General features: G+C 41.1%; 1 protein-coding gene across 1 annotated transcript in view; it reads left to right on the top strand.

Annotated features, from left to right (window-relative positions):
* Positions 1-19,083: 19,083 nt before the first annotated feature.
* Positions 19,084-23,871, top strand: part of LOC147612826 (uncharacterized) — a 158,342-nt gene continuing 153,554 nt past the window's right edge. The window contains exon 1 of the mRNA XM_086783468.1: positions 19,084-19,443. Coding sequence (XP_086639594.1) covers positions 19,156-19,443 — 288 coding nt within the window. The 5' untranslated portion in view covers positions 19,084-19,155. The remainder of the gene's footprint in view (positions 19,444-23,871) is intronic.

Genomic DNA, 23,871 nt, shown 5'->3' with positions numbered 1-23,871 from the left:
GTGTGTGTGTTGATTGTCAAAGAATAAGTTTTTAAATATGTTCAAAAAAGTCACTTTTTTTAGAAGGTCACTTTCAAGCAATGGAATCAAGAAAGCTCTCAAGCCTCTTTATGAGTACAAGTCTTAATATTGTAACCTAATTGTGATTGATTCTAAAGCTTAATTAGTTTAGGTTATTCATCATGTTTGTGTTTAGGTATCATCCACACTAGCTTAGATTTGCACTAATCACATTGTTAATTAGTATAGATTTAAGTCATTCTCATCATCACCATCTCCATGGAAGCTTGGATCCTCAAGCTTCAACATGGTATCAAAGCGAGGTTTAGGCTCCCCATTAGCTTAGCTTTAGCTTTCTTTAATTCTTCTCAATTTATTAGTCACTAACCTTAACTTCATTAGCTTTAGCTTTCTTTGATTCTTCTCAAATTGATTAGTCACTAACCTCAACTTCATTAGCTTAATCACATAATTAGTATGTTTGATCCATATCTTATCTTCTTCCCTCTTCATGTGGCTGATCTTTGAGAGGTCCATTCGCTTCATCCTCTCAACCATTGTCCAACAAACCTTGGCCACATCTTCCCCACTCCAAAACGCTCCTCAAGCTCGGAGATTATGCCTAAAATCACTCACTATAGCATGAATTAGCCACCACCCTGTAAAAACACTTTAAGCTACATGTGTACTCAAAATTGGGTTAAGACCTCTTAGGGCTAGCTTAGCATTGTAAGAAGCTCTCCACAAATCAAACCTTGACCCGTTTCATCCACAAGAGTGGGCATAGGGAGCTAAAAACTAGTCGCCTCTTCCTCAGCAGATTTAGGGTTACCAAGCAATTTCTTGCCATTTTGAGTTGGAGATCTCTAGCATGCTAATGCCTCTCATCAAGCTCTACAAGTCTATGTAAAAATCCCCCATCAAAATCACCTTCCATGAGCTCATTTTAATCCTCCAATCTTTAGCCCTATTAATCATTGTGTTAAGCTCTTAATCACTGTCATTAGTAATCAATTAACAATAGTTAGAAAAAATTAACATTATAACTCATTAATTGGGATTGTTCAACTTTTGGAAAATAAAATTCATTCACATCTTACTACAATGCATGATTTCCAAAACACCTTGCATTTTTCACTAGCTTGGTCTTTTTTGAACTACGCTTGAATTCATCATTGCACGACCACTTGTTAAAGGGATAGACATTGCTTGAGTACTAAAATAAAGGCTCACAGTAAGACCCCTTCTCATTATGAAACATGTAGAAATTATCTCAAAATTTAATGGTGATTGTTTTTTCACATGGCAAAGCAAGACTATGAACTTATGTGTAAGGGGCTTTGGCACTTGATTGAGGATGAACAAGTGGAGGTTAGGCCACTTCAAAACAACAAAACATTGGGCCTTATCGCTCAAACATCAGTGATTATGTGATTAGTTACGTTACTGGCATCAAGGATGCTAAATTGCCATGGTAGGAGCTTAACAAGATTTTTGGCAGACTAAAAGAGCTCCAAGATCAACCTTCTCATGCAGTTTTACAAGCTTGACAAGAAGGACACCAAGACCATGGCACAACACATTAGCAAGTTTAAAGGTATCAAGAAACTTAGTGCTTTGAAGAAAGTTATTAAAGAAGACGAATCTATTGTTGTGCTATTAAAGAGTGTTGACAAAGAACCATATGAATCACTTATACACTAAAAAATATGCCCAACACTAAAATTTAATAGAACCATATGAATCACTTATACACTAAAAAATATGCCCAACACTAAAATTGAATAGAATCATCTTTGCTTGAATCAAAATTCAAGGATAAAGCACCATTCAAATCACATTCAAGTGAGCAAGCACTCTATGCAAAGGGTGGGAGATTTCAAAGGAAAAATCAATCAACCTGTCAACTTCTAAGATGTTATCATTATGGAAAACTTGGTCACATAAAGAATGAATGTCCACCATAGAACACAACTCTTATAGAGAAAGAACCATTGTATTCTTCATCCCTCTTGTCTCTACAAAAAGTGTGATATAATCAGCCTCTAAGGCCACATGATGCACTCACATGAAATTTATAGCCAAAGTAGCTATAGTACCAAAGTAGAACAAGGGCCAAAGTAGCCTAGCACAAGGGGAGAGAGAGGAAGAGTGAAAGCCTAAAAATTGTATCAAAGCTAGCATCAAGGGGAGGTGTTGAAATGAGTGATGCTAGAGTGCCAAGTCACCTAGTCAAAGTTATCCCATGTGAACTATCAAAGCCTTGTTGTGTCTCCCTTATATAAAAAAGGTCACTTTCAAGAAATGGAATCAAGGAAGCTCTCAAGCCTGTTTATGAGTACAAGGTTTAGTCTTGTAACCTAATTGTGCTTGAGTCTAAAGCTTAATAAGTTTAGGTTATTCGTCATGTTTGTGTTTTGGTATCATCCACCCTAGCTTAGATGACCACTAATCACAGTGTTGATTACTATAAGATTAAGTCATTCTCATCATCACCATCTCCGTGGGAGCTTGGATCCTCAAGCTTCAACATAGAATAGGTTGTTTACCACTACCCTAACAAAACACCAGATTCTTCTTGGTTTGGTCTCACTCATCTTGGGAGTTTTGGTCTCTAGCCTATTCATTCATACCTTTAGAAAGGTATGGCAGAATAGATCCTAAAGCTACTTAGACTTTTTTTGTTGGCTATGGAGGCATGTTTGGAGTTAAAGCCTACATGCTATATTCTCCTAACTTTCTTTTTAAGTATATCTTTTTTAGTAGAAGTGTAACCTTAGCTCTCATTATAGGTGACGAAATCTCTCAATCAGCTCACAATTCATACAAAGTTCAAGCTTCTGAAACTCTTATTTCGGAAGAGAATAATGTGAACCTCTTTCTTGGGAAGAGGATAATCTTTCTCCCAATTCTGCATTGCTCCTTCTTTGGGTGTCCCTCAGTAACAATATCCCCAGGTGTCTCTTCCACAACATGGTCCCATAAGCTCTAATCTGACTCCCTTTCATCACCCATATTTTACCTCTTCTATAGCAATTAGGCATATCCTCATCAGGTCTCCCATCTGCTCATCTCTCGACAACTTCTACATGCAGCCTTTTCATGGAGCCCATCAACCTCTTAGTGCCATATTCGCATAAACTTTGAGACCCACCTTTTCATGAGTCTATCGCTCCAAGTAGCTGAGCCTTGCATAATCTTTGATCACCATCGCATGGAGGCCACATATTAAATCCCCAACACTCACTCACATATAGATTTACCTCCTCTACATCCTATCATATGGAACCCAATGTTTCTTTAGACACTTTCCATGTGTGTGCTGACTCACCCTTTACACCACCCCTTGCTTTTGATGGGTGCATGCTAGCATCTCCACCACACAATGCTCCAATTTTATCTAGCCAAGCACAACCCTCTGTCTCGCCTTACAACCAAGCTCCTCCACCCATCCACCAAGGCACTATCGTTCCCTCCAAGATGTTTATGTGGAGCTTAACCTTGTTGCTATTGGTCATCCACTAGATGACACTTATCTTGATTCTCTCGATGTTGACAATCACTTGTTGCGAATGGGCTTTAAAGCGCAAATTTAAACCAAATGGGTTTGTGGAATGCTACAAAGCTTGACTTGTAGCACGAGCTTTCTCTCAATTCCCTAGTCTCAACTATGAGGAAACCTTCCTGCCTGTTTCAGGTATGACATCATTTCTCCTTATTGTTGTTGTTGTAACCCATCATGATCATTATCTTCATCAACTAGATGTCACACCCCCCTTATCAATCTCAGTCCTCCTCGCATAAGGTTTAACATCTTCACAAAGCCCTTTATTATGGGCTTTGAAGTAGTCTCCTCACCAATGGTACATGAAGTTGTATCAATTCATGTTTACCCATGTATACTTAAGGCTCTAATTTGAGCTGAACATTTATACTAGGCACACTAGTACCATCTTTTGTTCTTAGGTATCTATGTAGATGATATCCTTCCTTGTAGAGCAGAGAGCATGTTCTCATTGTTGCCAAAAATGAGATTTCCCAAGATTTTCTTATTATTGATGATGCGGGCCCATTTCCTATTATCTTGGCATTAAATTCATTAGGGATGAACCACTAGGCCTAATCTACCTCTCTCAATCTAAGTTTATTGAGGAGATTGTTCGCACAACAAGTATAACATGGCAACCTGTAAAGGTGACACAGATCCAATTCTAGGAAATATATAAAAAATAGGAACGTGCAAGAAAAATATTATTCAAACCAAATAACTCATCAAAAGACCACAAATTCAACATATTCAAGATTTAAGAAAATAACTAATAAAATACTTAGCTCAAGATCACGAGTCAAACATTGGGTGCAATCATCCCTCCTCATGTGTGTGGCCTCTCCCCACACATGAGTATTTACGTAATACTTTATTCCAAAATAGGCCATAGCCTCCAAAAATACAAAAAAGTGCCTTTACTTGCACTACACTCTCTTATGCTCAAAATAGAGTGTCCATAAATTGAGGCTAGGGTTAAATTATATAATGCTTTATAAAAATATTAAAGTTCAATTTTAAGCTTGATAAACCAAGGCTTTCCAAAATAAATCAAAATGTGTACAAGCTAACGCATGTATAGTTTACAAAAATGTGTGCCAAATAATAATAATGTGCAAATTCTCCTCGATCTTTTGAATCCTCTTCACCTATAAAATAACCAACAATAAATTGGTAAACAAATATTTCATAAGTATACAGACCATAACCATACACATGTTTGCCTATAGGCATAAGTAACCCAAGAATTACCCTTCCATACAAACTAAACTGTAACAAACATTGGAGGCCATAACCATACGTCAATGTATACCAAATGTATTAATATTTATAATGGCATCACCTATGATGTTAACATGATTTGGTTGATGCAAAGATAATCCAGGCGTCCTTGAATTATCTAAGAGGGTAGAATAATATTTTCAAGAGAGCTTAAAATATATTCCCATAACATTCCCTCTTGCTTGAGTTTGTAATTGCCCTCAATTGCGGGCTTGTTGAAACAAACGGAGGATCTCAGGGAAGGTATGTAAGTATTTCTCAAGCACCCATCTTGCGTCTTCCACGAGGATGATTTTGGAAAGTCCCCAAATATTTAATATATTGATTTCCAATACGAGTTGATGTAATTTGATGATCAATGATAGTATCTGGAAGTAAAACTTCTTCCTCACTCTCAATAAGAGGTGGTTCCTCATACACAGGATAAGTGGGAAGTGATCCCCTCAAAGGTTTTAAGTAATTCACATGAAATGAGTTATGAATCTACCGATGAGAAGGTAATTCAAGTCTGTAAGCAACATCATTAATTTTGTGAATCACATTAAAAGGTCCATAAAATCTTGGGGCAAGCTTAACAGCTGAAAATTTCTCAACACTCTTAAGTTGACGCTTCTCAACTCTAAAAAGTACATAATCTCCAAATTTAAAAGATATAGCTTTACATTACGGGTTGATTTTTTAACATATTATTTTTTGAGCATGAGCAATATAGTGTTTTACATCATTCAAAATGCTACTAAAATCAATACTGAATTGATCAGTAGCTTCAATTTTATGAGAAAGTCTAGTTTTCAAAATAGGAAAAGGTTTTCCATACACAATTTTGAAAGATGCTCGACCAGTAGTAGTAGCCGAATGAAGAGTATTATTGTAAGCAAACAAGAGAAGATGAATGTAGTCATCCCATGAATTAGGTTGTTGGGCAACATAGGCTCTAAGTAGATCCAAGATAGTACTATTATAGTAACCTCGGTTTATCCATTCATTTTCGGATGGAAAGCTATGAAAAAATCTATCTTAAAGAGTGATCAAAAAATTAATGCAGAATCTTGAGTCTCTATCAGAAACAATGACTTTTGGCAATCCATGATGTACAAATATTTGTTTGATAAACATAATCGTGGCTTGTTGAGAAGTCAAATTTTTCTTACAAGGTATAAATATATGCTTGCTTACTTATAAATGGTCAACTATAATCTAAATCATATCTTTATGACTTGATGTAGTAGGCAAACCTATAATGAGATTTATAGATATTTGTGCCCAAGTATCATTAGGGATTCCTAGAGGAGTAAGAAGTCCTTGGGTCTTACCTTTGTAGCTTTTACTTTTTTAACAAATAGAACATTCAGCCACACAAATTTTGCTACATCTTGTTTGAGATAAGTCAAAAAGAAATCTCTAGAGACTAATTGTAGAGTAGCTGAAACACCTCGATGAGCCATGTATGGTGGTTGATGCATTTCCTCCAATATGAATTATCTAAAGGATTATGTAATACACAATCTCTTTTGGAAGAAAAGATAACCATCATGACATGAATAATCAACAATAGGGTTCCAATTATTGTCTCTAAGTTTAGTCCAAACCTCAACAAAATTTGGGTCCATATCATAGGATTCTCTAATAGGACTCAATGGTTCACTTTGAATGACATAAATGTTGTAAACACTTGGACGTCTACTTAAATCATCTACCATAATATTTTATTTTCCTGGTTGATATATTGAATCATGGGTTGAAAGCTCTAGATAAATGAAGCCCATTTTATATGTCTATTAGAGATCAATGGCTGGGTCAAGAAATGAAAAATGTTTTGTTGGTCTGTCTTGATTAAGATTTCAGATCCAATTAAATAATGTTTCTAATGTCTTAAAGCATGAACAACAATAGCTAATTCCTTATCGTATGTATTATAATTTCTTTTTGTTGGTTTAAGCTTATGACTTTCATAAGCAATGGGATGTCCATCTTGCATAAGAATTGCACCAAAGCCATGTCCACGTACATCAGTAGCTACAACAAAGAATGGTCATTGAAAATCTGGTCGTGTAAGGACTGGTGCATGAGTCAATGCTTTCTTAAGCTCAGAGAAGGAATGATCCTGTCTACTAGTCTAATCATAATCCAAGAAAAGATCGGAGTTCGTGAATATCATGCGGTCTAGTACAATTAGCAATGCTTTCAATCTTTTTGGGGTCTACTTAAATACCATCAACAGAAATAATGTGCCTTAGGTATTCAATTTCCTCTTGTAAGGATTTGCTCTTTTCAGAATTAGAGCTGATTCTCTTGAAGAAGTGAGAACACCTTTTCTAAATGTTGTTCGTGCTCATGATTCTTACTGAAAACTAAAATATCATAAAAAAACACTACAACAAAATTTTGATATTTCAAGAATATTCTATTCATTATTCTTGAAAGTAGCCGGAGCATTAATCAAACCGAATGGCATAACTAAAAACTTATAAGACTAGTTTGGGTTCTAAAGGCAGCTTTGAAGAAAGCCCCTTCATCCATTTGGACCTAATGATAACCGGACTTTCAGGTCAATCTTGGTAAAGACTTGAGCTCCCTTGAGCTTATCTAGCAAGTCATCCACTCAAGGTATCAGATATCGATTCTTGACAGTAATCTTGTTTTGTGCATGATAATCGATACACATTTGATATGTTCCATTCTTCTTTTTAACGAGAAGAACTCTAGCACCAAATGGAGAACTACTGGGTCTTATCACTTCAACTTGCCTCTAGAACTCTTTTTTCTCAAGCATGTTGACTTGATAAGGAGATTTGAATGGCGGTGAGCTACCAATAATTATTTCAATTCTATGCTCTTCTGGACGAGATTTGGGTAAGCTATGAGGTAAGTCATCCATATAGCACTTAAAGAACTTAGAGATGAAAAGATCATGAGACAAATTTGGGGATTATGCTCATGTCTCCATGGCATACCTAAGATAACATCCACACCTTGCAAAGGAGCCACTAGGAATGTTCTCTTTTCTTCTAGTAAATCCATTTTCAATTCTAAATCCTTAACCTCTTTATAGCACTTAAAGAACTTAGAGATGAAAAGATCATGAGACAAATTTGGGGATTATGCTCATGTCTCCATGGCATACCTAAGATAACATCCACACCTTGCAAAGGAGCCACTAGGAATGTTCTCTTTTCTTCTAGTAAATCCATTTTCAATTCTAAATCCTTAACCTCTTTAGTGCAATTGTACTTAGTACCTTAAAATGAAGCTTTTACTTTGTAATTAGAGTACGATGCATCTAGGTTAAGTGCTTTCAATGCTTTTTCAGAAATGAAGTCATGCAAGCTACCATCATCATAGAAATTGATTTTCTTTTAATTTTTCTCTAAATTCTCAATAAAGCATTAGTCTAAAGCTTACCTTCATCTGAATAATCAAGATCAAAATTATCCCCTTGCTTGAAAGAATCATCGTCATCTTCTTCAATAACGTTGAGACTAGCCAAAGATGTGGAGTTCTTCTTCTTCTCAGGATAGACTAGCACGAGGTGTCCTTCCTTGTGATATCTAAAACACTTAACGATTTGATTCTTTGGCTAACCATTAGAGGGTTTATTGTTGTTGTCTTTCTGAGAATCCCCTGACTATATCTTTACCCTTGTGCATTCTGGATTTATCAAAAGCACTTGAAGGAAAAGATGGTTTAGAAGACTTCATAAAAGACTTTTCCTCCATCCTAGAATCTCTAGAAATAGATGTTTTATGTTCAGAATTTAAAGTGAGAGCCATAGCACAACTAAGACCATGGGGATGAAACATATTGACGTTAGTCCTAAAAGTAGGCTTAAGTCTAGCAATGAATTTCTTTCATTGCTCTTTTTCCTTGACTTTTTTCAATCACTTGAATCTGTAATAGGATGTCCTAGAATTTGTTGATATATAGGCTTGGACATTCTCTTTCTCGACCTGGTGTAAAGTGTCCCATCGTTGATGCACTTTAACCTTGTATTGAGAAGGTAGAAAGTGCTTCTTTATAAGAGTTTCCAGAATTCTTTCCATATGTTGAAGGTTAATGTTTACCTTGCTTAATGACATTCCACCGTAAAGTAGCACTTTCAATCAAGTGATTACAAGCACACTTAATCTTGTTATTTTCTAAGAATTTTTTGCTTGAAAAATAATAATCCAATTGGCTAAGCAATGCTATAAGTACTCGTGCATATTTCTTAAAAATAACAATCCAATTGGCTAAGTCATGCTATAAGTACTCGTGCATATTTCTTGCCATCACATAGTTCTGGAAAGTGAACACCTTTTGGCTAATCCATGAATCTTTCTGGGAACTCTAAGCACGAAAAGTACATTTGATAGTGCGCCTAATATAATCACTTTCCTCCTCATCAGAGTTGAAAGAGTCACACTTGTGCTTAGAATGCTTCACTTGATGCTCTAGCTTGCATCGAAGTTCATGCTCACTTGCAATTTGCTCTTGAAGTGTAAAAATTTGCTCTTGCATAGTGGGTTGTGCAAGTAGATTGGCCATTGAAAATAAATAAATTATAATTTTATGATGCATATAAATAAATAAAGACGAGAAACTTAGCTCTTGAACCGTGTTGAATTCGGGTTTGAAGTCATCAAATGGTTGATCTTGACACCGTCGTTTTACTCCAATTCCAAATAAATAAAGACAAGAAACTTAGCTCTTGAACGGTGTTGAATTCGGGTTTGAAGTCGTCAAATGGTTGATCTTGACACCGTCTTTTTACTCCAATTCCAAATAAAATCTGAGCATGGCCAAGAAGCTTGAGTTTCAGTCGACTTTGGCAAGATTTTTAAAGCGACTTCAAAATCCTATCAAAGCTTGATTGTGATGAAAGAAAACACCTTCCAAAAAATTCCAATTTTAAATGCCCTTTGATGCCCAAAATTTTTGTTGTAAGAGGCTTCCAATTTTTCAAAAAAGAAATGTAGAACTTTCTATAATTTTCTGTAAATTTTTTGCAAACCTGAAAATTTGAGATTTCCCTTTGAGTTGGGACCCTTGAAAGCTCTTAAAGATAAGGTTATATAAACTTGCAAATACTATAAGTTTTTGTTTAAGGTTATTTAATTAGGCTTTTACTTTTTGTTTTAAAGCTTATAACATTAAGCAATTGTAAAGCTTACAAAATTGTTGAAAAGAAAACAACAACTTCTCACTACTATGAAGACCCCATGCAACGTAATCCATGGAGAATGAAGAAAATCGGGCCGTTTCGGTTGTCGCCGCCACGGAGAAAGAGAAAAAGTAATTATTTTCCCCTTATGTCTCCACTTCACAATTGGGCTTTCTCCAATTGCTAATACTCAAAGAAATTCCAAAAGTAATTCACCCTACAAACTATCATAGAATTTTTTCCTCCCTCCATTAACGGATTTCCTCCTATTGGAAGTGGTTTAGCAATTTGAAGATTGAGCTCAAACCTCCTTCATAAGCTAATTTCATCAATATGGTTAGATCAAAGAGATGCTATGAATTTAGGAAAACCATTTTTCAAGAAGAAGAGTAGTTTTGGTGGTTTTCGCAGAGTGGTTTGCCACCTCCTTTATATCTTGGTCTTTTGCCCTTTGGTTAAAAGATTGCAACTCTTCAAACCTTTGAATTAAGCCTTTGAGCTTTCAAATCTTGCCTCTAATACCATTGACACGGATCCAATTCTAGGAAAACAGAGAAAATAGAAACTTGCAAGAAAAAGATTATTCAAACCGAATAACTCATCAAAAGACCACAAAATTCAACATATTCAATATTTGAGTGAATAACAAATAAAATACTAAGCTCAAGATCATGACTCAAACATTGGGTGCAATCATTCCCCCTCATGTGTGTGCCCTCTCCCCACACGAGTATTTATGTAATACTTTATTCTAAAATAGGCCATAGCCTCCAAAAATACAAAAAGGTGTTTTTACCACCATGACACTGTCCTATGCTCAAAATAGAGTGTCCACAAATCGAGGCTAGGGTTAAATCACGCTTTAGAAAAATATTAAAGTTCAAGTCTAAGCTTGATAAACCAAGGCTTTCCAAAATAAATCAAAATGGGCACAAGCTAGCACATGTATATACAAAGCTTGTTTACAAAAATGTGTTGCAAATAATAATAATGTGCAAATTCTCCTCGGTCTTCTGAATCCTCTTCACCTATAAAATAACCAACAATAAATTGGTAAACAAATATTTCATAAGTGTACAACCCATAACCACACACATGTTTGCCAAGCATACGTAGCCCAGGAATTACCCTTCCACACAAACTAACCTGTAAACGAACATTGGAGGCCCCAACCATACGTCAATGTATACCAAATGTATTAATATTTATAATGGCATCACCCATGATATTAACATGATTTGGCTTGACGTAAAGATAATCCAAGCATCCCCAAATTATCTAAGAGAGTAGAATAATATTTTTAAGAGAGCTTAAAATATATCCCCATAACAAAAGGGGTGCCCATTCCCTTGGCGCTAAGTGTCAAACTTACTTTTGATATGTTTCCTTCTTCAGTACAGGAGGAAAGCTTCATGTAGACAATTCTTTACGCCAATGTTATGGGAAGTATCCAATACTTGGTCACTTTACCAGATCGGATATATGCTTTGCAGCTAGATTTCTATCATATTTCATGCATGATCTAGGTGTTCCTCACTGGTGGGCTCTTCATTGGTTTTGTTGTGCTATCTTCAAGCTACAAAGGATTTTTGCCTCTCCTATTCTTGCTTTGAAGTTCATCAGCTCATTCTTAGTGGCTTGGCTGATGCAGACTATGGGGAAGCAACCTTGACTCCCACAAGTCAACAACTGGATACATTTACACTCTTGTTGGAGGTGCCATATCATGGAAAAATAAACAATAGAAATTAATAGCTCTGCCGATCAATTGAAGCTGAATACATGGCATCTTCCATTACCTCCACAGAAGGGATTTGGATACAACACCTTATGTAAGAGTCTAGGATACAACACCCTATTTCTTTTATTGAGTCTTGTTCGACAAACCGGTCTTGTATCTCTTGTTGGGGTAAAGGCGCCTCCGCCTAGCCGCCCGTGTATTACTACACTGACAGTACCCGCACCTGCACACTGCAGGCGACGGGCGCCCATCACTGTCACTTCATTCTTTATTCTTTCAGTGACATTTGAATAAAGGGAAGGCCGGTCACACATTGTGACTGTTGGAGTTCCCACATTTGGTGTCTCTCTCTATCTTGCTCTTGCTCCATCCCGCCTCCGTGCTCTCTTGTTCGATCCTTCTCACCTTTCAACTAGTATCAGAGCTTGGCTCTTTGAGGTCTTGAGCGTGGTTGGGCACTCCTTCAGCATTCATTCGAATCCCTACACCATTGGTCTTCACTCTTGGCAGCCATAGCCATACCTTCGAGCTTCCGGTCGGTCTCATCCTTTCTCGGGCACGCATTGGGCCTTCTTGGGCAACCTCAGGGCATTCATCCATAGGTATTGGAGCTTCTTTTCATTGTTTTCCTTCAGTTCACAGGGTTTAAAGAGCAGGGCAGCCATAGCCATCTCTCATTTATGGAGTATGGGCTGCTTCTATCAATCATCTGCCTTTCTTGAAGGCTTCATTGGGATCCCCTTGAGTCCCTCTACCTTCCAAACCCCTTTGCCTTGACTTTGTGGAGCCCCAAGCTCCCATTTTCAGCTTGCGCCATATCCAGGTCTATTTTCAGCAGTAACAAAAACGTGGCTTCATCTCCAACTTCTCCAGGCCATTGGCACTTCATAAAGGCTTCATTTGATGCATCGGAACATGCTTGGAGCTTGGCATTGAAGGTTTGATCACTTGGCATTGGATTTGGACTGATTTACCTCAGTTCTAGGACTATCATAACAGTCCACGGACATTTACAGACAGTGTTACATTAGCATTAGATGTTTATGCTTGGTTGGCACTAGTTGTTGATGCCATTTGATACCCGAATCATGCCCAGATGTTATGGGAAGCTATGCATATGATATGCCATTGATTTGGTGCTGATTTTGGCCCTGTTTATGCTCACTTTAGTAGTGATTTTACTGCTATAATACACCAGGGCTGAAGCTATTTGACTCACTTTATCTATTGCCTATTGGTCTCGGGTGCCTCCCGGGTGATGCCTATGACTATTTGGATGCAAATGGAGGTTGGCAAATGTATGGGATGGTTCCGGAATGCCTATTGAGCTTCGATTGAGCTCCATATCAAGTGGCCTTTGATCGACTTTGGTCTACTGTGGTATGCTTTTGTGACATTGGTTATACCTATGGTCTATGCTTGACCCGTTGGTACATGCTTTGGAGCATATGTTAGAGATTCATGCTACATACATTGTTTGAATTTCTTTGCCACTTGGAGCTTCAGTTGGGCTTGTACTTGGATACTTTGGAGCCTCTTTTGGATGATTATTGGCTTGTCAGAGATTGACTTGGGTTCGTACATAATGTACTTGGATGCTATCAGAGATGCTTGACCGCTTACATGCTCTTCCTGCTCGGTTGATGTACGGTCTTGGATACTCACTGGTGCAGTTACATGCCTTCTGTGAGCATTGATGCTTGATTGATGCTACATGGTCCGTCTTGGATGCTTATGGTTGATTTGGATCCGTCTTCATTGAGCAGACACCGACTTCTTTGACATACTTGGGTGTTGGTTCATGTATTTTAGCTGTCATATGCCTATGCTATGCCCGCTTGATGCCGGTTTTGGATTTGGCAGTCATCATTGATTGACTTTGGATCTTCATTTGTTCACTGTTAGCTCTCTTTTACCTACTGCTATAGGTTATTAGAGCAAGCCTTTGCTTTGGACTGACATGCATTTATCATGGTGAATCACTTTCATTTGATGTACTTTCACTAGTACTTGGTGGACAGCAGCATTGATCACTTGTACCTTGCTCGTTTGTATTGATTTGGTGGCATTTTGGGCTGTTTACAGCAGTATACAGCAAGCAATTTTGACAGTCTGCACTGTTTCTAGGTTGCATTATGGCTAGTTCTTCCACTGATAATGCTATATTCAACATCACTAAGTTGGATGGTACGAACTATGGCTATTAGAAAAGCCAAATATAGCAAGTGTTGGTGCAGAAATCATAGGTTAAACCACTGAGATTGAGTGGGCTGCTAGCAGCCCACAACGATGACTAATGAGCAATGGCTTGAGATTGATGAATTGTGCAAGTCCACTATCATATTGTCTCTCACAGAATAGGTACACTACAATGTAGTTGAGGAACCACAGAGTGCATGGGATCTTTGGGAGAAAATCAAGAACTTGTATGACAAGAAAAGTCCTGCTTCCCAGATGTACTGGTTAAAACAGCTTATGGATCTCCGCATGAAGGAGAATGTGACTATGTCTGCTCATTTGAGCCAGTTCCATGCTATCCTAAAACATTTGGTTTCGGAGGGCATTGATTTTAAGGAGGATGTGACTCCCTTATTCTTGCTTGGCACTCTTAATGACTCTTGGGATATCTTTCATACTGCTTTGTGTGCTTCAGCTACTACACTTGAGCTATCTGATGTTGAGAGTGCTCTTCTTCAGGAAAAGATAAACAGAAAGAATTTGGATGCCTCATGTGTCTCTCATGCATTGATAGTTAGAGGTAGGAATGATGGAAATGCAAAGAATGGCAGTGGTGGCAGTGGCTGTGGACGGGATTCTCAGAGATCCCGCTCCAAGTCTCGTGGGAAATCACGCAGTAAATCCCATGGCAGGAATGCAAATGTTACATGCCATCATTGTGGGAAAAAGGGCCACATTAGGCCACAATGTCATGAATTGCGCCATGAAAGGAGCAAAGAAAAGGGGAAAGAGAAAGTGCAGGAGAAGTCCTCTGATCGCAGTATTGTACCTGCAAAGTCCAGTGTTAAGATTGAGGAAATTAATGTTATGCAGCCCGAGGACTCTGATGGAGATTATATTCTTGTAGCCTCTTCATGTGATGCCTCACAGATGACTGACACTCACTCTATGTATGCACAGTGTTGGCTTTTGGATTCGGGTGCATCCTTCCATGTGACACCCTGCAGAGAGTGGTTTCATGCATACCGCACTATTCCTGGTTCTGTGCGTCTTGGTGATGACAGGTCTCTTGATATTGTGGGCATAGGTGATGTTATGCTGCAGTTTCCCTCTAGCAGCACTTTTATTATGCATGATGTACGCCATGTACCTGCATTGACCCGCAGTCTTATGTCAGCTGACAGCTTGATGATGCAAGATATCATGTGTCTTTTGGGGACTCTACATGGAAAATTACTGGTGGCAAGCTTGTACTTGCAAGAGGTGCCAAGTCTGGCAGCCTCTACCCCTTGGTTGTATCTGGTTCTACTCTTCATCATGTTTTGTTTGTGGTTTCTATCCCACATGTATCTTTGTGGCATGCCTGTTTGGGGCACATGTCTCTTAAAGGAATGAAGATGCTTAGTGCTTTGCAGTACTTACCGCCTTTTGACTACTCGCATTTTGATTCATGTGATCATTATTTATATGGCAGGCAGACTAGGAACTCGCATAAGGAGTCTGGTATGTCACGCATGGTTGAGCCATTGGCTCTTGTGCATTCTGATGTTTGTGACCAGCCCTGTCAGTCACTAGGGGGTGTGACGTACTTCGTTACATTTATTGATGACTTTTCACGAAAGGTTTGGGCTTATCCCATAAAGAAGAAGTCTGATGTCTTGGCAGTATTTCAGCGTTGGCTTGCTTTAGCAGAGAACCAGTCTGGGCATAGGCTGAAATGCCTAAGGACAGATAATGGGGGTGAATATGTCTCACGTACTTTTGAGTAGTTTTGTGATGAGCAGGGTATTAAACGTCAGCTGACCGCCCCTTACACCCCTCCCCAGAATGGTATGGCTGAGCGCATGAATAGGACTATCCAAGAGAGGGTACGCAGTATGCTTAACCATAAACACAGCATTTTTGGGCTGAGGCAGTTACGACTGCAGTGCATATCATTAATCGATCGCCTTGCAGTGGCATTGACTTCCAGGTTGCAGAGGAGGTATGGACAGGAAAGCCTCCCTCTTATACTCATTTGCGTGTCTTTGGATGTGAGGCATTTTGCCATGTGCCCAAGGACAAGCGCAATAAGCTGGATCCTAAAAGTGTGAAATGCATATTCCTTGGCTATGGAGATGCGGGTGAGATGGGATATCGTCTCTGGGATCCACGTTCGCGGAAGGTCATTCGCAGCCACCATGATGTTGTGTTCCATGAGGACAAAATGCATAGGCAGCTTGAGAAGGTAGTGGAGATACGCAGGGTTATCTTTCAGGAGGAGCCGCCTACTCCGGTACAACCAGTTGGACAGCCTGCATAGCAGCAATTGGTACTCATGGCCAGGATGTTAGACATGATGTTGGACAGGCAGCACAGCCTGCAGTGAGGCGTTCTACTAGAGATAGATGCCCTCCTGACCGCTTTGAGCCCTCTATGCACTATGTCTTGGTTACAGATGCAGGAGAGCCTCTCACATATGATGAGGCTATGCGCAGGGGTGACAGCCACTCCTGGGAGAGGGCTATGCAGTCTGAGATAGATTCATTGCAGAATCATACTTGGGATTTGGTTTCCTTGCCTAGTGGCAAGAAGGCTCTGCCATGCAAGTGGGTGTACAAGTTGAAAAGTACCCCTGGACACCCCAGGCCCGCATACAAGGCCAGATTGGTAGCAAAGGGTTTTAAGTAGGAGCATGGTGTTGACTTTGATGAGGTCTTCTCTCCTGTGGTTAAGATGACCACCCTGCACTTAGTCTTGGCTTTGGTTGCACAGCTTGATTTGGACTTGTATCAGATGGATGTCAAGAAGTCATTTTTACATGGGGACTTGCATGATGAGATTTACATGGAGCAGCCTAAGGGCTTTGCAAAGCCTGGCAGGAACACCTAGTGTGCAAATTAAAGAAAAGCCTTTATGGCTTGAAGTAGGCACCTAGGGAATGGTATCATAAGTTCGATGCATTTATGCAGTCACAGGGCTACAGCCGTAGTGCTATGGATCCGTGCTTGTACACGAAGAAAGCCCGTGATGGATCTTTATTGATTTTGGTACTCTATGTGGAGAACATGCTTTTGGCAGGGAAAGCTCATGATGAGCTAGATGCTCTTAAGGCTTAGTTCAAGAAGAGCTTTGAGATGAGAGATCTGGGACAGGCCTCTCATATTCTTGGTATGCGCATTACGCGTGAGAGGCATCAGGGACTACTCTATCTATCACAGAGAGAGTACATTCATAAAGTCCTTGAGCGCTTTCGTATGCAGGATGTAAAGCCTATTGGCTGTCCATTGCCTTCTCATGTGAAGGTAACATAGGCCGATTGTCCGCCGCAAACAGATGAGCAGAGGGCCGAGATGGCCAAGATTCCCTATGCATCCGCAGTGGGCAGTCTTATGTATGCCATGATAGCCACTCGTCCAAAAAATTGCTTTTGCAGTTGGTGTTGTGGCACGTTATATGGCTACACCTGGCAAGAGGCATTGGGATGCCGTGAAGGGTATCATGAGGTACCTGAAGGGCACTGTTGATATGTGCATATGTTATGGCAGCCAGGATACAGGAGTCGTGGGATACACTGACTCTGACTATGCAGGACATGCAGATAGTAAGAAGTCCACCTCTGGCTATGTGTTCACTTTTGCTGGAGGTGCTGTTTCATGGATGTCCAGGGTGCAGAAATGCATTGCCCTTTCTACTATAGAGGCCGAGTATGTTGCAGCCACTGAGGCTTGCAAGGAGGCCATTTGGTTGGGTCGTTTGGTTGCTGACCTTGGTATTGCAGATGCTATCCCTACACTGCATTTGAATTCTATGAGTGCTATCCAGTTAGCCAAGAATCCGGTCTTCCATGTGAAAACAAACCACATTGAGGTGCGGTATCACTTCATTCGTGAGGTCATTGAGGACAAGTCTGTTGACCTTGTCAAGATCTCAAACTGACCAGAACCCTGTAGACTTGCTCACGAAAAGCCTCTCTATAGAGCACTTTGCCTTCCTTAGGAAGTTGATTGGATGAGATGATGCCTTTCCTCATCCTCTTGTATCTATGTACATGTTGTACTGTCTTTTCTTTTTTTCTTCTCACTCCTCACTGAGGCAGATTCGCCTTTAAGTGGGAGGTTGTTGGGGGTAAAGGCGCCTCCGCCTAGCCACCCGTGTATTACTACACTGACAGTACCCGCACCTGCACACTGCAGAGCAGGCGACGGGCGTCCATCATTGTCACTTCATTCTTTATTCTTTCAGTGACATTTGAATAAAGGGAAGGCCGGTCACACATTGTGACTGTTGGAGCTCCCACATTTGGTGTCTCTCTCTCTCTTGCTCTTGCTCCATCCTGCATTATGAGAATTAATCAAGGACCTTATTGAAGGTGATCATATATATTTTGAGTACATACCTGCTGCTTAGATATGGATTGATTTCCTTACCAAAGCTGTTTCTAGGCTTAAGCATGAAGAGTCCTGCAAATCTCTTTTGCATTGGTAAAGTCTAGATTAAAGGGGGGATATAAAAAATTATTAGAACCTTAGTAAATCTAGGAATTTACTCCTTATGTTATGTAATAACAACCAAATGGTTCTAGCCATTGTGAGGCCTCAACATCTTGTATAATTGCGCCCGTTGGGCTTCAATTAATACAACATTGTCTTTTTCTATTACACCTTCTTGTCTGTGCACTCTGTTAGCACACAGTCTCAAGTTTCATAGAAGTGTTGATCCGAGCAGAAGCTCACTCCATTAATTCCAATCGAGGCAAATCCATTATTTTGAGTTGTGGGCTTAGTCGTGTAGACTCTTTCCACATGGCACTAGTGGTCTCAATAAAATAAAGGTTCTGTGTGATTGGCACATCTTGCAGACTTTAGAGACTAACCTTCCAACAAATGGACTAAGAAGCAACATATATTGTGCTAGTGAGTGAAGAATAGATCCATGGAATCCTTTGAAGCATTTTCCTTGTCTTGAACGGCTGTTCCTTGTAATCTCTACTGCTTAGGCATGCATAGTATCGAAATGTCGAGGAGTTGTATATTGCTTTCGCTTTTGCTTGCCTTGGCTTTGGTTTTTATAAACGCTAAAAAGAGGGGGGATGATGGTAAAAATATAAAAATAAATGTAAATGGTTTGGATTCGTGGGAATATGATGGTAAAAATATGAATATAAATTAGGATGGTAAAAATATAAATGCATTAAGAAGGGGCTGATATCGAACCCAGAATCTCCAGGAATGGGAGGACGCTACACACCGGTTGTACTGCAGCTGGCTTCCTTCTCTAAAGTTGCCGATGGAGCTAGTAACGCCAGCTTCGGTCGGAATTGGGTGCGTGTGCAGGTGCCCAGCAATAACCCAACCTCCACCGCCTTGGCGGCATCGATTCCTCACGCGGCGACGCTCGTCATTATGGGCATGCACTGCGACTTCCCCTGATGAAAACACTAGTGCGGCAGTGTCTCATGACACAAGGGGCACCATCCTCAGGAGAGTCGACGAGGAATTGGCAGCGGGACAGGTGGGGCAAGCACTGGCCTTGCTGGCGTCATGTGGGCTCCGCGGCTTTGGCACCGCTGCACAGGTTCCATCTTCCCACCTGCCCTTTTCTGTCTCTCCCACGGTCGATAATGCATTCAAGAATGTATTGTGTGCCAAAATGAGACTAGGTGAAGAGTTTACTGCGCATCACAATGATTTTCCTTTTATTTTCCTCTACGCCCATCAAATAGTCTCAGAAGTATCATTTCTGACAACCTTCTTCCCATACTCTCTGCTTGGGTTTGGGAGTCACATCTGTAACCGCCAGCAAATCAAATCAGAGCGCTCTTAACCGGTATATCAGGTGGCAATTCTATGGGTTGCAGGAGTATCAGCATGTCGTACTACTTTTCAAGCAGAAGATAGAGGAATTTAGGGCTTTTTGATTCAAAGAAGAGACTTTGCTGGATTTTTCACTCCTGATTTGGAATGCGCGGTTTTTAAACTTTTTAAACAATACCCTTTTAACAGTAGACACGTCATAGGATTTCAGTTTATTTTCAGGTGGTCAGATAGCTTATCTTATCTAATGTTCAGGCAACAAAACCACAAGTTTTTCGTACATTTTTGGATAATGCTTTATTGTGTCATGCCTCACATCTAAGCTGCTACATCACGCAGGGTCATAGTGGCTATGGCTATCTGTACTCTGCTCATGACTTATTCTTTGACTGAAGTAATTTAGATGTAATTCTATACCATGTCACTCCCCCCCGGGCCCCGGCCATGAGTGTGCACTATGTATCATAAACCAAAGTGCCCCCTATGGTCACAATGCATCTATTGGGCACTGATAACATTAGTGGGGATGTCGTAGTATCCAGTCCATACTATGCATGATGGAGTTGATGGTTTATTGTCTTGTGAATGTCTACCATGAGGTTATAAATTGCACATTCTTATAAGGTGAATTTGGGTATGTTCTTGGATTCATCTAGGTATATATGCCCTCTATGGCCATCGTGCATCTAGCCTTCCAAATGTGCCAGGTTGTGATGCCAGCAATGATCTCCCATGTAGTGTTCAATCTCTGTGCTGGTGATATGTAGCTTGACTCTAGCATGTCTTGAAGATGGCACCGCCGACCCACTGCCTAGGTAACTTGCATGACCATATCTTTGTGGTTCCCTTCAAACCTGAGTTGCGGGCCTACCTGTGTCAACCAAGCGATAGCACCAAAACAAATGTAGGCATCCGTCCTCATCCTTCCAAAAAGGTGTGCTATTGCAATCCAAATCCTTTGTGCCTCCCTACACTCCCATAAGCAATGGTAGACCGTCTCCTAGGCTAGCACCAACGACCGATCTCCACTGATTGGTGGCAAGGCCACCCTGTATAGAAAGCCAAAGAGGAAATCTTCGTTTCCCTGTACGAGTGCCACAACCTCCGTCAAAAGGCGCTTTGAATGTCAAGGGTGATACCCTAAGCCTCCCAATGAGGTCTAAAAGTAGGGACTCTCTGGATTTGTCCGAGAACCAGGTGTCTGGCGTTCTGCATAGTGTATCTGAAGAAGGGCTTGCTTTTCATGGGGTTAAAAGCATCCCTCTGGTCCTATTCACCAGGGTCTAGTGCAGGTATCTAGGTATCTGATAGGACACCCATCATATAACCATAGGCTCCAAGAGTCCATAATCATTCCTTCAGGGGATTAATATAGAAGTGCTTCCTTGCCTTGCCCACCACTCTCATCGGCTAGACCGCCGGACCCTCAATGATATCCTGCCCAAGACTTCTCTCCAAGAGCGATCTATCATAAATGAAGTAAAAAACTAGTACATCATTCTCACCGGAAGTGGGAAGGCACATGACCTAAAGAGGTACCCCTGTCCTGAACATACCCCAAACCATAAGTGATGAGGCCCTTCCACGAAGTTCCCTGTGATCGAGTGGTTGGGTATGGCTACATTCATTTGTATCGAAGCACAGTCGATAGGCTACGCAATGCAACATGTTAACACCACATATTCAGCACCGGTGTGGCAAGTGTTGAACTAAACAAAAAGTTGAGAGAAAGCCGGTGCGCACAACGAAGAGAGAGAAAGCTGGCGTGCACAACAAAGAGAGAAAGAAAGAAAGAAGCTGGTGTGCACAATGAAGAGAGAGAGAGAGAGAGAGAGAGAGAGAGAGAGAGAGAGAGAGAGAGAGAAATGAAATGAAATGAAATGTTATATTAACGTCTTCAAAAGGCCATAATGACCTATGAGACCAAAAAGTTACATCATGGTGGATCTGATACAATGTCTGGAAAAAAAACCAGAAAATGAAAAATAAAGATGATACTACTAGCACCTAGAAAACGAAACTGGAACTGGAAGGTAAACATAAACCCTTATAGGGTGTGAATATAGTGAGGGGGGGGGGGGAGGGGGTACGCTATGGAGGTGAGTGGAGTACAGTGAGGGGATACAATATCATGTGGGACGGGGGGGGGTGTACACTATGGAGGTGCCTCCATCTCATAATGTGTCGCATCGGACGCTGGCGGATCTCCTCAATATCCTCTGAGGTCAGCACCCTGACTGGGTGTCCCGCATGTCTCGCAAGAATAATCCGAATCCGCCGCTGCAACCTCCGTCTATGGTGGGATGCCCTCCTCCGTAGTCGTGGGCGTCTGGACCACCCAAGCTCAATCGCACGATCAATCAGTGTACCGCTGGTGTGGGCGGTATCCATGTCCTGCTGCCGCTGTGGTCCATCTGGCGCAGTGATGGCTGGACTAAAGAAGTCTGTAATGTGCCTTTTGTCTGGCTCTCTGTGCGCCTAAGCAGGCTATCTCTATATCTCCGTAGCTCAAGCAAGAACAATCCCAAACACCTCTGGTCTTGGTACCCCATGACTCTAGAAAGTGGTCCAAAACCCTCTCTGAATAAATAGTGGAAACGACCACGTATCTCATAGTATGCAGTACAATGGCATATATAATGCAGCTCTGTCTCCCTGGCTCCCCATGGCATACTGGACATATCCTGGCCTCAGCTGGTATACCTCTATATCGGCCAATCTCAATCTCAAGCTGGTGTGAGGATGTAAGAATCTGACCAATAGCACATCGTACTGCATGAGACAAGTGTACATCCATGTAACTGGGTCTGATCACAAAACCATCTGCTGTGAGCTGAAGAAAATGCTCTCTGTAGAAAGCCATCTTCGTGCCCAGCTCCTCAGTCGGCTGTATCCATGTCCTCCTAATGTCCAGCTGAACTAAATCCTGATGGATGAGTCTGGTAATCTCTGTCCGTGTGAGAGTGAGAGAGGGTGCCTCCAGAGAATACTGGAAGGGAGGCAATCTGTCCATGCTAAAGCCATGTGCCTGGAACCAAGATGTCATCTGTCCATACCAACAAGCCGTGTCTCCGTGTAAAGCTAACTGTCGGGAGGACTCAAGGGCGAGGCGTGCATATCTGTCTCGGGGGAGATCCCACAAGCCATGTATGTAGGAGACTGATCTCGTAAGAGCCTCAATCACCAGAGGGGCAGCCGCCAGCTCTGCTCGAATAATCTCATGAGGTACCAAGGCCTTGGCTCTAATAATCCTAGCAATCATAGATACCAAAGGCCTCTCCATACCTCTCCACCCGCTTGCGCTGTGATGGCCCACTGAAGGTCCCCATATCTGCACTCCATAAAGCATAGCTGATGTCACTAGAGTGTCAAAAAGCCAAAGTTTCGTTTGAGGTTCCTGAAACTGAACCTGCGAACACATCCTCTCCAAACCACCCAGGGCTGCATGTGCTCTAGTCAATCTAGTCTCTGCTGCTCTCCTCATCGAAAACATTGGCCCACTGAATACTACCCCAAGATATGTATATGCATCTGTATACTCCACAATCTCCTGCCCATATGTAAATGTGGGAGCTGATCGCCTAACCCACTGTGGCATGGTGTTAAACACCATAACCTTGGTTTTGCCAAGGTTGACAGACAATTCACTATCATGTGCAAACCATGTAAAGCATCCAGATGACGCTGCATACCCTCTGGGGAGTTAGAGATCAACACAATATCATCAGCATATAAGAATAGTGGGATCCATGTACCTGCTAGCTGGGCTCCTCTGTCCCCCAATCTCTCAATGTAGTCAGAAGCCTCATCCACATACATACCAAACAATGAAGGAGATAACGGGCAACCTTGCTTCACTCCTATAGTGGAGTGCCCTCCTCTATAATGGCCCGCAGAGTCGAGAGTAGAGAAACCTCTCCTGAACCCTGCCTGTCCCTCTGCTCGAATGCCCTCTCTCTCTGCCCATCTACTCAACTGCTGCTCAAGAATGGATGCATACAATCGTGCTAGTGTGTGACCAATCATAATAGTGCGATAATTCCCTGGCTCCATAGGGTCCCCTGACTTGAAGATAGGCACGATGGTGGACATACTCCAAGTCTCGGGTAAGCCTTCACACATAGCACGATTGAACATCACTGCTAGAAGCTCTGCCAGCATGTCTCTCGCATGGATAAAGTGCTCAGCG

The sequence above is a fragment of the Cibotium barometz genome, chromosome 45 (genome assembly GCF_041138505.1).
Source record: "Cibotium barometz isolate CiBa-2024 chromosome 45, ASM4113850v1, whole genome shotgun sequence".
Taxonomy (NCBI): domain Eukaryota; kingdom Viridiplantae; phylum Streptophyta; class Polypodiopsida; order Cyatheales; family Cibotiaceae; genus Cibotium; species Cibotium barometz.
Note: the sequence above shows the minus strand (reverse complement) of the source record. Positions and strands in the feature narration are given on the sequence as shown.